At 37.5% G+C, this 14,340-nt stretch overlaps 1 protein-coding gene across 1 annotated transcript in view; it reads right to left on the reverse strand.

Moving 5' to 3' along the window:
- Nucleotides 1-6,589: 6,589 nt before the first annotated feature.
- The window catches only part of SRBD1 (S1 RNA binding domain 1), a gene marked incomplete at both ends in the record, with an annotated part of 233,384 nt that continues 225,633 nt past the window's right edge, over nucleotides 6,590-14,340 (reverse strand). The window contains 2 exons of the mRNA XM_080711612.1: nucleotides 6,590-6,879; nucleotides 10,127-10,311. Of these exons, the coding sequence (XP_080567738.1) occupies nucleotides 6,590-6,879; nucleotides 10,127-10,311 (475 nt within the window). The remainder of the gene's footprint in view (nucleotides 6,880-10,126; nucleotides 10,312-14,340) is intronic.

Here is a 14,340-nt window from a genome sequence, read left to right on the forward strand (position 1 = left end):
ATCAGGTGGTGATGGCACGAGGGTATTGATTGATCTACCTGTAATATGTGTGCTTTAGATTTGGTCTTTATAGTATTCCGGTGGTGATAGCACGAGAATGTTTATTGACCTGTGACTGTGTGTAAATACCTCTGGAAAAATAAAGTCGGCATCAGCATCGGCGTCGGCGCAATAAAGATGAGATTGACCCAGGAGTAGGCGTCGGCCAGGAGCGTCCATGCAATAGAGAATACTGACCCAGGCATAGTCATCGACCCGTAGGAAATATTGACCCAGAAACAGGGGTCGACCAGTAGAGATAATAGGCTGGAGGCTCCCCCACGTTAGAATTAAAAATTCTTCATCCTCACGCCTCTCTTCAGAACCTGTACTCTTGCCGGCTGGCTCCAGCAAGTTACAACCTCAATTCCCACTCTCTTTAAAAAAAAAAAATTGAAACTGGATCTTTCTAGTTACTGTGCACCAGCCTCAAACCCTCCCAAGTATTGGAATTACAGGCATGCCCAGATATTTGCTTATAATTTTAAAATGTTAACTTTACTTATATATAAAATCCATCCAGAATTTTTATGCAGTACGGCAATATAATTTTGCCCATTTGAAATGCCATTTTTTAATATAAGTTGGCCTCTCATTGATTTTTGAGTTGTTTTATTCTATTTTTCTGTTTTCTTATTCCTGTGCTAGTAACATACTGTTTAAATGATGGCAGATTTAGAGTATATTTTAATATTGCAGAAGTCAAGTTCCCACATACTCTCAATTATTCTTTTAAAGTGTTGACTTTCCCCCCACATATTTTTCTAAATAAATTCAAACAAGTTAAAGCAAAACTAACTGGAATTTTGGCAAGGGAGTATCTGTGTGTGCAGATGTGAATGTTTGTATGATCTTCTACTTATAGACGCAGTTCAAAAGGACTAGTGTTTCTATAATGCCATGGCTTTCCACACAGGAAAATGATATAACTTAATGTGGTCTATTCTTATTTTATATTCATTAGCATAATCTTATAATTTTTCTTCATTTTCACCTGTTACATTGCTTATTCTACATTTTAGAAATTTTAAGTGTACTGTAATAAGCAGAAATGGATTACAAACTTATGAGATACATACTCAGCAATAAACAACAAAATTATGTCATTTGCAGGAAAATAGATGGACTTGTAGAACATTATGTTAAGTGAGATTAGCCAGTCCCAGAAAGTGAAGGCTCATATGTTTTCTCTCATAGGCCAGAGCTAGGGAGTAATGAGCATACCAAAGAGACTTAGATAATAGAGGAGAAAATCGAGTGGAGCCAAGGGAGGTGGTCTAGGAGAAGTGGGTATAGAGGGAGGATCAATGAGGGACTCACTTCCATACACATTAAGTACATATATGAGAATAACAATGTCAATCTCAATAACCTGCATGGAGGAAGGGGAGGGAGGAGGGAGGAAGCCAGGGGAAAGCTCAACCAAGTATGTCCCCATCACTGTGAACTACACTATGATGTGAGACTAGGATGCATCAATAAAAGTATTTTTAAAAATTATAAAGAGAAATCTTTATTTCATCACATTGTCTAACATGATTTTTTATATTTATTTTACATTAAACCATTTTATTGAATTCTTAGTAGATGTCTATTCATTTATTTATCCAACCAAATAACCTTTATTGATCACGTATCTCATGCAGGACAGTTTTCTACATATAGAGGATACAATAGGGAACAACACAAATGCACATTAGAAAATGTAATTTGCTATAAACCCTCTCTTCCCACCCCCACTTAAATAAATTAGGAGTGTTTTCTTTTTCTTATATACTGTGAGGTCCAAAGGAGGTAGTTCAGGGGCATTTTGATTACTCCACAATGCCAAGATGAATTCAGGATCTCTCTGTCCAAAATTCCTACTGAGTACTTGGCACTGTTTAACCTCCAGCACATTCACATTTTATCTGCATTTCCACTAAAAAACAGGGCAAGGACAAAGGGCAATAAAAGCATAATCGCTGAGCCTGACCTATTTGTACTGTCAAACTTTCCTAGAACCTCACTCCATCAATTTTGCCTCTACTCAAAGGCTAGAACTGTATCACATGGCCATGTCCATCTCCATTAGCCATTTTGTTGTTCTCCTAGGATTAGAACTCTCTTAGAAAGAAAAAAAGGTGAAAAACAAACTTTTGCCCTTATGGACAAATTCAAGACTGTATACCTGAGTGTCTTGGATTTCCAACAACTCAGTCTGTTGTTGGACTTGTTTTCTAATTTATCTTCACTAGTGCCATTGGTGATGTCATTCATGAGTCTCATACAAGTAATTACCACTACATAATTGTGATTACCAAATTTACATTTCTTTTTCTTTCTTTTTTTTTTTTTTTGGTGGTACTGGGGTTCCTGGAAGCCCTTCTACCTCCGGGCTACACTCCCAGACCTATTTTTTACATTTTCATTTTGGAAACAGGGTCTCCTAAACCAGCGCGCGCGGCTGGCTTCGAACCTGCGCGATCCTCCTGTCTCCGCCTCCCAAGCACGGGGATTACAAGCACGCCCGGCACCAAATTTACATTTCTAATCCAGTGTTCTTCCCTAAATTTCAGACTAGAAGAGCTAAGTCTCTAACTTGGTGCCTAATGAGTATCTCAAATTTTAACCTGTTTCCGAATGAACTCCTTCACCAAAACTGCTCCTTCCACAGCTTTCCTCATCTTAGTAGATAACAATTCTATATGTCTAGTTATTTGGTAAATAAACTTGGAGCCATTCTAGGCACCTGTGTATGTCCCATATTATACCAGGACATCCTGCTTGAGTGTGTCCACGTTCCGATTATACCCAGAATCTTGCCACTCCTCAATTCTACCACTCGCATTCTGATTTAAGTCACAATATTTTATGCCTGTGCTACCAGAGCAGCCCTCTAAAATCATCCTGCACATTGATAAACCTTTCTGATGTCTCAGTCTAGACTCCTCTGTGATTGTATCCTCAGTCTCTACTTCTGCTATGGGTAGCATCATCACTTCCTATACTGTCATTGCCCAAACTACAACCCTCTAGAATCTCAAGGTCATGCACCCTACATTTGACAGTCACTGTTACCTATTATTTCCTCTTTCATTCCTACCCCAGCATCTCTCTAACCCCATTAGGAACTACATGCCTTTCATCCTACAATTTTCTATCCCCCATTTCCTCTTACAGTCTCACTTTTCTTCTTACCAAGCTTAAATTTCAATCAATAGTTTCTTTGTCTACATACCTCCAACTTTCTTGCCTTCTCTCTATTGTACTCATTTGGCAAACTCCCAAATCTGATTAGTTCACTTCTCACCTGAGCCTGCACCCCCACAGCTGATATGACTAGAGAAAAACATATAATCAACCTGACTGGTCCTACATTCCATTCATGATGACTGACTCTAAGTGGAACACTGAAAACTACCTGGAAATTATACTCTATTTTCCTAGGCTTTTCACTCTCATTCTCATCCTTTTTTTTTTGCCTTTTCCTTTCTTCTCAACTTTTCAACTCCACTCTGCCCCCATATAAGAAAAATAAGAAAAACAGAAGAAACCAATGAGCTCCCACATTACCTACCACCTCTGTGCTCATATACTCAATTGTTTCTCCTGTCAATACAGATGAACTGTTTGTATTTTTATCTTATGCCAACGCCTTGTGCACTTAATTCCATCTGATTTCATCTAGTTAAGAATATCATTCAAGCCGGGTGTGGTAGTGTATATCTATAATTCCAGTACTTGGGATGCTGAGACAGACAGTAGGATGATAGGTTCAAGGCCAGCCTCAGGAACTCAGTGAGACCCTGCTTCAAAAATAAAAAATAAGCCAGGCGTGGTGGCACACACTTGTAATCCCCACACTTGGGAGGCTGAGACAGGAGGATTGTACAGGTTCGAAGCCAGCCTCTGCTACTTAGTGAGGCCCTCAGCAACTTAGTGAGACTGTTTCCAAATAAAATATAAAATAGGTCTGGGAGTATAGCCCAGATGTAGAAATGTCCATGGGTTCCACCCCCAGTAACCCCCCCCCCCCACACACACACTAAGACAGAGCTAGGGGTGCAGCTCAGAAGTAGAATAGAATGTACAAAAACAAAACAAAAAAAGAATACCATTCAACTAACTCTCTCCTGTCTCCAGGACCAATATTTCTTGTTTTATTGGATCATTTCATTTATATGCATTATTTCATCTTAAAAAACAAAACCTCAAACCTTCTCTTCATTCCAATTCCCTTTTCCAGCCATCATGTTTTTTCTCTTCTTCCTTTAATAGCCAAACTCCTTAAAAGAATGGATTGTACTCAGTTTCCAATATAACTTTTCCACTCTCTTAAGCTCACTCCAAAAAGGCTCATCCCCATCATTTATCACAAAAAGCTCTTATTAAAGCCAATACATTGTTTATCCTAGTTAGATTTTAGTCATCTTTCATATTTTTGTCAAACTCCACTGAAACACTGTCTGACCTTTCTATGTCAACTCATCTATTATATTTTGTCATTGGTTTATCACTTACCATGATTGTAATTTTGTGTTTGTATATGACTATAATTAACAGTTCTTTCTTCCTCAATAGACTAAGTTCTTTACAGGCAGATATTATATCTATTTTTCTATCATTATTGTAATGCCAGCATCTAGCAGAATGCCTAGCACACAGAAGGCTACCAATTAATATTTAGGGGATAAATGCTTTATCATCTCTATCCCCATCTAAGTTTGGGAACAGGAGGCTCACAGAAGCAAAAGTAACAACCGAAAGGTGCATTGTACTGGTAGAGTAAGGGCTAGAAACAGTAGAAAATACTGTCCTCTATGCCCCATTTTAGTTTTAATGATAAATGAAATGTGGCCCCTCTTCTCCCAGCTTTGGCCTTACAGAGGTCTCCATCATGTTTGGGATGGACAGAGCAAACTATGCAACCCAGTGCAATGCCAGTCTTCCTTGTATCTATAAAGTCTTAGCAGCCAGGTTAATAGAGCTGCTTCACACTGTCGACTGCTCTGGATCCCATACCCAAAGTGCCCAGGGAGAAGGCCTCCTTCCTGAGAGCATATGTTTGAAATTATATACCACTGGGGTATATCAGTCATCACTGATCTACAAATATAAACCAAAAAGTCTATTGGGAAGAGTGAGTAGGAAGATCAGCTTAAACAACTGCAAGGCAAATAGGACTTGGGTCACACAACCTTTACGGAATCTACTGCATTAAAAGAAGATCTCTAGACACTAATGGAAAGGCTGTATACTTGGGAATAGCAAACCAGCGGGTAGAACTGTCATGAGACACACAGTCACATTCACTACTTTGTAGTGATTACTACTATTGGGCGATGATATAATCCAAAATGGGACTGTCTGAGGATAAAAAGAGGCACTCTTAAAAATTATGCCAGAATATGACACAATGAAACCCTCTATTTTTATGCATCAACAAAAAGGTAAGAAAAATTATGCCAGGATAATCGGTTTATTAGGACAGTCCCAGGCAAATAAATAGGATTGGTCACACTTTAGTAACCATCCTCTTCTCATTACACACAAAGAGAACCAGGTTCTCATTCATTAGGCAAATCAACAACAACAGCAGTAGTAGTAGTAGGAATGAACAGGATACCAGTCTACTGTGGGCTCTATTTACATAATTTTGACCCTGAATGATCATGCTAATACTTACCATCTGTACTGAATGAAAACAGAGTAACAGTCACTTCCATATCTACTTGTTTTTCTTGCCCTTTTTCACCTGATTTATTTTGTCTTTATATATTCTCAGTTAAAGTTTAATTCTCATGGTTAAGAAAGAATATATCCTAAGTCAAATAAAGTCATTCTTTAAATTTCTAAAGGCTTCTCTCTTCCCCAAAGGTACAATTCCTAGAACCACAATTTCTTTAATCAAGATTGACTTCTAGGTTAGTCACTGAATCAATATAGCAAAATCAAGTCACTAGCCACAAAACTTTATTGTAGAGATCTATACATATATTCTTCTGAGAAATATTTTGGGCCATTCTCTTCATGATTACAAACACATCAAAATCTGTTTTACTGGTGTAATTTTGGTTTGCTTGGCAAGAGAAAACAAAAATTATTAATCATGAATCACATCCAAAAGACTTGATAGAAAAAATCTATGAATGGAAAGGTTAAACTCTACCATCTTTACTGTGTCAACGAACACTGTACAACCCAAGTCAAGAAGGCATCCTCTACAAGCCCAATGAGGCAGGTGCTGGCAAGTAGAAGTAAACAATCTATTATAAAAAATGCTGAGTCAAAGATGAATTACAAAAAATAAAAATAAAAATTTGGCTAAAAAATTGCTAGTATATACCATATAAGGATGTCTACCAGTGGGATTTTTTTTTCCTTTAAGGGGAAAAGAAATCAAATTGTTAGCTTTCTATTTATTCATAAGGAAAAATAAAAAAAGTGGAAAACATTTCTGATAAGTGAATTCTTTCTTAGTTGCTATCTGGAATTCACAAACAGACTTATCCTTGTTGATCTGTAGAAATAAGAAAATTAAATCAGGGTCTGGCCTTTAGTGGGTCATTCACAACACCCGAATGAGGTCCAGAGTAATCCTTGATCTAGGGATGTCAATGTTGAGTACTCGAACTTCCACTCTTTCTCCAGGGCCCAGCCCAAGACTTCTTCTCTTTTTTGTTTTAGAAAGTTTTGCTTCAGTTACATTTCGTATGGGAATCAGCCCTGATCTCCCCACTCCTATATCAACAAAAATTCCAAACAGAGTGGCATTCTCTACTTTGCCTGTAAGAACTGTCCCAACCTGTAGATCTTCCAGGCACACTATGCTTCTCTTGAAATCAGGTTTATCAAAATCTGTAAGGAAAGAGGAAAAAAGTTAGTGTGACTAATAAGACAGCATCATAATTCTTAGATATAACACAACACAGCAGATTAACATTTACTGCGTATTGATTATATGCTCAGACCAATATTAAGCTTGGAAGGGGAACATAAAGGTTGCTTAAGACACAGGCCTACCTTCAAAGAAAATGCATCTCGGAAGAAACAGCACTGACATGGTAGAAATAATTCAAGAAAATCTACTCCAACACTTTCTTTTCCCCAGGCTCTGTTTCAATAACATATGAATATTAGCACTGTCCATGAGGATTAAAAGTGGACAGTCTGGTTTTTCTCCTTTTATGGTATAATGAAAACACATCTTTGCAATACAAGGCTAAATCACAAATGCTGAGAAAGTAAGGTCCTTGGAGACAGGAGACTGAGAGTTTTGTTTGCAATGTCTAAAGTCTTAAACTGTTTAAAGGTTATAGTACATTAACTTTTGGTCAAATGAGGATGAAATCCAAGTGTTCTCTTTCCTCACTTCTTCCCACAAAACTGGAACTCAGGAATCAATTCCTGTTCATTTCAAATATTTATCCAATCAACCCAGACCAGCTAGAACCCAATATTTTTCTTCTTTTGATTCAATTCATCAAATATTTATTAACTCCTATCTCCTTGGCCAGCCACTCTGCTGGATGCTAGAGATACAAAGATGAAATACTTAGCTCTCTGTTCTCAAGTTCCTTTTGACCCCCTCTTTCTTTGCTCATCCCAGTGTATATTTTTCTGTTCACTAGTACCATTCCCTAAAAGGTGGACATAAAGCATGCCAAGGAATCATTAGGATCTGGCTGAAACAAAAACAACAAAAGTTTTATGAGGAAGACAGTGGGAACTAACAGTTTAAAGGGGGCTTGTGGATTATCTGTGGCCTCCATTTATCCATGCTCCTCCTGGCCCCCTTTCCTAGGATTACTGAGTGTTGACTCTAATAACAAAGAACACATTCTACGCTTAGATCTCGTTTTACTAAGACCTCATTTTCCCCTCCACCCAGTCTATTTCCTTTTCCTCCTCAGCTGTTGGCTTCATCCTGATTACTTGTTAGAGCTATCCTTTACATTTATATTAACTGGTCACCTCTTCTCCCCCCCACCCTCCGTCCAACCATACTAAAACAAGGATCTTTTAAAAACTAAGGTTTTTCCTGTAAAACAAAACAAAAACCTTTTTTAAACCCTAAATCTCATTTTCCTCATAAAAAGAATATGCTAAAATTGTGACTTTGTAGAATTTCACCTGAAGCCAAAGCAATGAATTCCAAACAAGTAAGAAACCTATGATAGTATAATATTACACAGCAAGGACTGTGTCAAAGCAAAGTGAAACTAAGTTGCTGATCAGGGCCAAAGGGAAGATGGTCTCTGAGGCCCTATAAGGCATTGTTTTTATGCTTGGGACTCTTTTTTATTCTCCTGTTTCTTGCAGAGGTCCAGCTGTTGCAGATTCCCCAAGGGGTTCTGATCAGCTGCTTAGTTAATTTTGCATGAAAAATCACAGAAACTCAAGACAGACTGGGCCACTGAAAAAAATCGGAAAATTCTCCATGTACCATGTACACATTAAACTCTGACAGCCAAGGCTGTGTATTCAGCCTACCATTACCTTACAGTTCCTGATGTACCCAATTATGTGAACTAACCTGCAATTAGAGTATTAATTAAAATAGAATCAGTTATGTCACTGAAAAAAACAGAAAGTAGGATGAGTATGAGGAAAGAATGAGGCATTAGGGGAGAAAATACTTTTGAGAAAGTGGAGAAAAAAAGGTATAAAATAAATACTGCAATGTGGAAGTATTTTCAATATTACCTAGCCCCTCAAAAGTATGATGTGTCTGCCTTCCCTCTTGGGAATGTGCTTAGTAGTAAAATGACAGTTCTCACAAACCTTAAAAACCATGACTTGCACACTTGGACAAAGGTGAGTTCCAAAGCTTGCATAAATAAATCTATTTGAAATCTCACTTGTCACTGTGATAAATAGCCCAGGTACATCTGTTCAACAAAGGGCATCTCAGGTAAGGACCTCTACATAGCTGGGTTGGTTAAGTGGACTAATATAATTTGAATGTTGATCTTTCCTCGAGATCTATAGTGTACTTGGGATAATGGAGCAAACAACGCCATGATAGAAAAACAAAAATGGACAAAAAATACCCCAGTACAGGATACTTGTAGCTAAAGCCTATCCATCAGCATTCTAGTGCAGCAGCAAAGGCATACTACTCTGTATGAGAATCACTTCTCTACTCAGTATTCCTACCAGACATACCCCTGGAATTTACACACAAGGAACCAGGCTTCCCAGTCGAGCTGGACTTGTTTGTTGAGGCAGCTATTCTGTGTGAAGAATCACCTGGAGCCTGGTACTCTCATACTTTTGCCAAAGGTTTTAATGGGTATTTTATTTTCTCACCTTTTAACTACAGAAGAATTGAGGGAACAGTATAAAGAATGAACTTCCTGGCTGTGTTATAAAATTCCCTTAAAACTGATTCAAGGAGGCATGTCCAACCACCTCAACACAGTCTAATCCAGAATGAAAAGAACTAAGCCCTAAATATGGCATTTTCAAAACTGGTTGTAAGACAAGTGTGCAGATTCATTTAAATCTCAGGGGTTCCTATTCAAACTTCCTTAGGAAGCAGGCCATTTGATACCTTAGTTCTTTTTCACCGGGTCATTGCTCTCAACAACTAGCACTATTATGCCTCCCTCACCCTCTACCTGCACTGAAAGCTGAGAACACTTTTAATTAGAAGGAAAATCAACAGAGAGATATCATCTTATTTGTTCAATCTGCTCATTGACACAGAATCCAGAAACTTAGAAAGCCGTATTTAGGAAGAAGATTCACTTTTTAGCTTGTGAATGGAATGCCTTACCTAGGATTTCTGGCTCCAAGAATATAAAAGCCATTTACAAAATAATCTTGAAAAGTTAGTGCTTTCATCTATAAGTAGTATATGTGTAATGTATTTAGTCTAGCATAATGGCAAATAAACAGAGGACAAAGATCTGGAGACCTGGCTTTCAGCTTTGGCTCTGGATATGAACTATAATGACTTTGAAGGAATTACTAAGCTTCAATTTTCTCATCTATAGAATGAAAGAATCTGTTCTGCCCATGGCATAGAGTAGTTGTGTGGATCAAAAGAGATAATGTGAGCTATGCAAATGACAGGTGCTGTAATTCAAGTTCTACTTACCTGTTCGAAAGTCAAAGCTTTCAGGCTGGCTGAGACCATCTATGATGACCTGTAAGGTAGATACTGTTGTTTGCAATCTTTCTGCAGTTTTCTCTATTCCTTCCTTTTCAAGAGAAGAATTTATTTTGTGTTGCATTTCTGGCTTTCCAACCTCACACAGTGTCCCTCCAGTGAATGATAAAAACCTTAGTGGAAAGAAAAGTCCAACATTTATCAATATTATTTTTTTCAATCTCCTTACACAGGCCATCTTAAAATTCATCCATCTTAGGCATAATGACAAATGCCTATAATCTCAGAACTTGGGGGGCTGAGACAGGAGACTTATATGTCTGAGGATAGCCTCAGCGATGTAGCTAGCCTCTCAGCAACCTACTAAGCCTCTGTTTCAAAACCAATTATCTCAGATCTATATATATCACTCTTTACTGAGAATCTACTATGTATACCATGCTGTAATAGATGATTCATTTTGAAGGGAGGAAAAAGTCATGGGTAGAGAAAAGAGGCAGATTTAAGTATTTGTACTATTTTTAAATGAAGAATTTGCTCAGTCAGCATCAGGAATATTTTACAGTAATACTCAATATAGTTTAGTGTTACATATATGTCCTCTAAATGAGGCTATCTACATTTACCCAATGTTTACTAAAATTTCAAATAGGAAAATATTTCAGTTTGGAGAAGGGCTAAATGAGTGATATGTGCATGTATGCCCCTACCATCTTGTACCCCATTAAGATGTACAACTACAACGCACCAATGAAACAATTAAAAGTATTTAAATTTAGTGAACAAGCAATCACTTGATACCAAAATCCAACCAAGTGTATATCAAGCATCCCGGCTTTTAACAAAGGATTAACTATTAGTATGCTCTATCATTGCTTTTTCTTCTATGTACCTTTGATGGTAATGTTACTTGTACAGCACACATCCAGACTAATGACTCTCAAACCTCCATCAAGCCCCACATAAACTATATTATGTCAAGAACATAGAACATTTAGAACCAAATGAAAAAATATGACAGGGAAAGTGGGAGTGTAGCTCAACGGTAGAGTGCACGCCTAGCATGTATTAGGCCCTGGGTTTAATTCACAGCACCAAAAACAAAAATACAGAGAGAAAGATGGCATATCTGAAAGAAAAGAAAACTTTCTTCCAAACTGTCCTTAGTTATATAATCTAAATATGAATACTATTGTTATATATATTTATACATTAAATGGCTATAAAGTTTGTAAGATAAAAATAGTTGACTTTAAAATTTTCCCTTTGCTGTGTTTACTAGTTCCTTACTTACACAGTTGCCTCCCAATTACTTAGCTTTGAAGTTCAGAAACAAGTTGAGTAGGGGGAAAAAAAAAACCCAACAAATAAAGGGTTAAGATGCATTTTCCTTCAACTTTATGTGAATATTGGGCTGTAGCTTAGTTTCTTAACATTCTTTGGCTGGGTATTTTCTACATCATTAAGTTCCATTTCCTATGATTAATGGCACTTTAAAAATGTCAACACAGTAATCAGACAGATAGTGATACTAATGCCTTCAAATCCTTTCCTCTAAGGATGTCTCTTGAATACCAGAATGGAAAAAGAAAACTGCTAGAGGTTTGTCTACAATCAGAATTGGGACGCATCCCACTTGGCAAGTTGCTGGATTACAAAGTAATGCTGGTGATTTCAAGTTTCTTTTTGTATTATTGTTCAATCAGAAAAGGTCTCTTCAGTGATATTCTGGTACTGATAATCTTTTATCTGGCAGAGAAAACTCTCCCATCTCTCATTTAACTAAGGCATCTCTTTGGGTTCAAAGGTGCAAACAACCACTTCTCTTGAGAATATATTTTGGTAAATGGTCTAATAAAAGATAGTAAGTAATGCTTAACATCTTTATTTGAAAATGAGCTTCCATCCAAACTGGAGGCCAGTGAGATACATGCTCTCAGTTTGTGTGTCCACGGCTTCCCCAGCAGGCGGAGGGAGAGGCAGCTGGTATCAGTGCTGACTGATGGGCAGTGGCTCACAGGGCCCTGGAGACAGGACACAGCTGTTGGAGCTCTGACTGACATGGCAGATGACACATGACAACCTCTGCCCATAGCCAACTTCCTTACACAACTTTCCAAATAATTCATGCCCTGCTGAGCAGGCTTCCCTGATATTCAATGTCTTGGCTTTACTGGTCTGCAACTGGTTATTTAAGGAGAAAAGCTTTCAAATCCTCAAGATTCTGGCTATAACCATCTGTTATAATGCCGAAAATAAAATGTACTCATGAACTGTAAATCTATAACCTTGAATAGCATTTTACAATTAATAGAAGTAACTGAATAGCAAGTTCTCCCCCAAAGCTCTATATAAGTCTTGGCCTCAGTAACGAAATCAATGCTCAGCCATGTGTGGTGGAGAACTGTTATAACCCCAGCATTTGTGAGGCTGAGACAGGAGGATCCAGGTTCCTGACCAGCCTCAGCTACTTAGTGAGGCCCTTTGCAACTCAGTGAGACCCTGTTTCAAAATAAAGAATAAAAAATAGAGGGTGTAGCTCAGAGGTAGAATATCCCTGGGTTCTATCCTGAGTACCACACAAAACAAAAACATAAACAAACAAACAAACAAAAAACAAAACATGCTCAGCAGGCCACTTGGAGTCTCAGGAGAGAGAGAGAGAGAGAGAGAGAGAGAGAGAGAGAGAGAGAGAGAGAGAGAGAGAGAGAGAGAGAGAGAGAGAGAGAGAGAAAGAGAAATGTGTGTGTGTAACTGCTACCAAAGTCACTTCCACATAAAGAGTTCTACTCACAGTGATTGCAGATGTAGGAATTGTGCTATTTAACCTGGATGCATGTTTCATAATATCATTTTCATTCTTATACACACAAGGCTGAGAGCACTAGTGAGTAAAATCAATAAAAAAGCACCAGGTTGTGCTCCTAGCTAATGCTTCCTATTGATCAACCCTATTTTTAAATGACTTAAGAACAAAGTGCCTTTTCACTTTGAAAACTTTATTGAAGTTAAGGACAAGGTCACAGTAAAAGAAAAATTGCAAGCAAGAGGACAGGGATTATAAAATGAATGAGAACTAGCATTGGGACTCACCCTCACACCTTACAGGATTTTGAATATATTCAACTGCATGGGATAGGAAGCAAGGATTTTTTGCGGTAGCCACTCAATAGACATATGCTTCTTAAATACTCTTAGAAAAAAATCTATAATTCCAAATTTTCACTTTAGAATTAAGAAGTAATAAAGTATTTCCTTCAAAGTACATTTTGTTTAAATGTACTTTAAGTACATTACTTTAAGAAGTTCAGAATAAAGCTGGGCGTGGTGACGCACACTTGTAATCCCAGCATTTGGGAGGCTGAGACCAGAGGATTGCAGTTCGTGCAATCCTAAATAGCATAAGCTACTTAGTGAGGCCCTCTGCAACTAAGTGAGACCCTGTTTCAAAATAAAGAATAAAAAATAGGGCAGGGGGTAGCTCCAAGGTCAAATACCCCTGGGTTCCATCCTCAGACCCGCAAAAAAAAAAAAAAAAAAAAAGTTCAGAATACAGAATAGAAGCAAACGTGTGAATAAGTATGTGTTAGACATTATAATGGCAGAGTATTCTTACTTATTCATGACAATAATCCTAAAGGTAGGTATCCTATCACACAGAAAAGGAAAATCAAGGTTCTGGAAGGTTAAATAACTTACTAAGGGCTATGTAACTATTTTTACTAACAAGAGTTGCACACCACATACAAGGCATCTGTTTGTGTAACTGAAGGCATGTAAAAATTAATGTGTTATATTTGGTTCAGCAAAAAAACACAATACTTTACTAAAACAGTTTAATGGCAGATTAATTTAACATTATATAGTTAACACTGAATAAATTTCACAAATACTTATTACATATGAGCTTTTAATTAGACAATTCTCTCCAAAGCCAATACGTTTAATTAAAGTCATAGTCTCATTTTATCCACTGTCCTGGAAGGCTTTTCAGCTTGCTAAGGACTGCTGCTGGAGCTGCTGTTTTTATTTAATATGTAATTTCATCCACCTTACTTAAAGTAAGAAAGTAGCATAAATGCAACAAATAAGCACATCATGTTCTTTTAGTACACATCTGCAGAAAGTTAAAATACAGACCTTGGAGTAGAGATAATGCTTATTTTTCAAACAGAAAACTATATAACCTAAAATTGCTCAGA

Source organism: Muscardinus avellanarius, assembly GCF_963383645.1.
Source record: "Muscardinus avellanarius genome assembly, chromosome: 15".
Classification (NCBI taxonomy): domain Eukaryota; kingdom Metazoa; phylum Chordata; class Mammalia; order Rodentia; family Gliridae; genus Muscardinus; species Muscardinus avellanarius.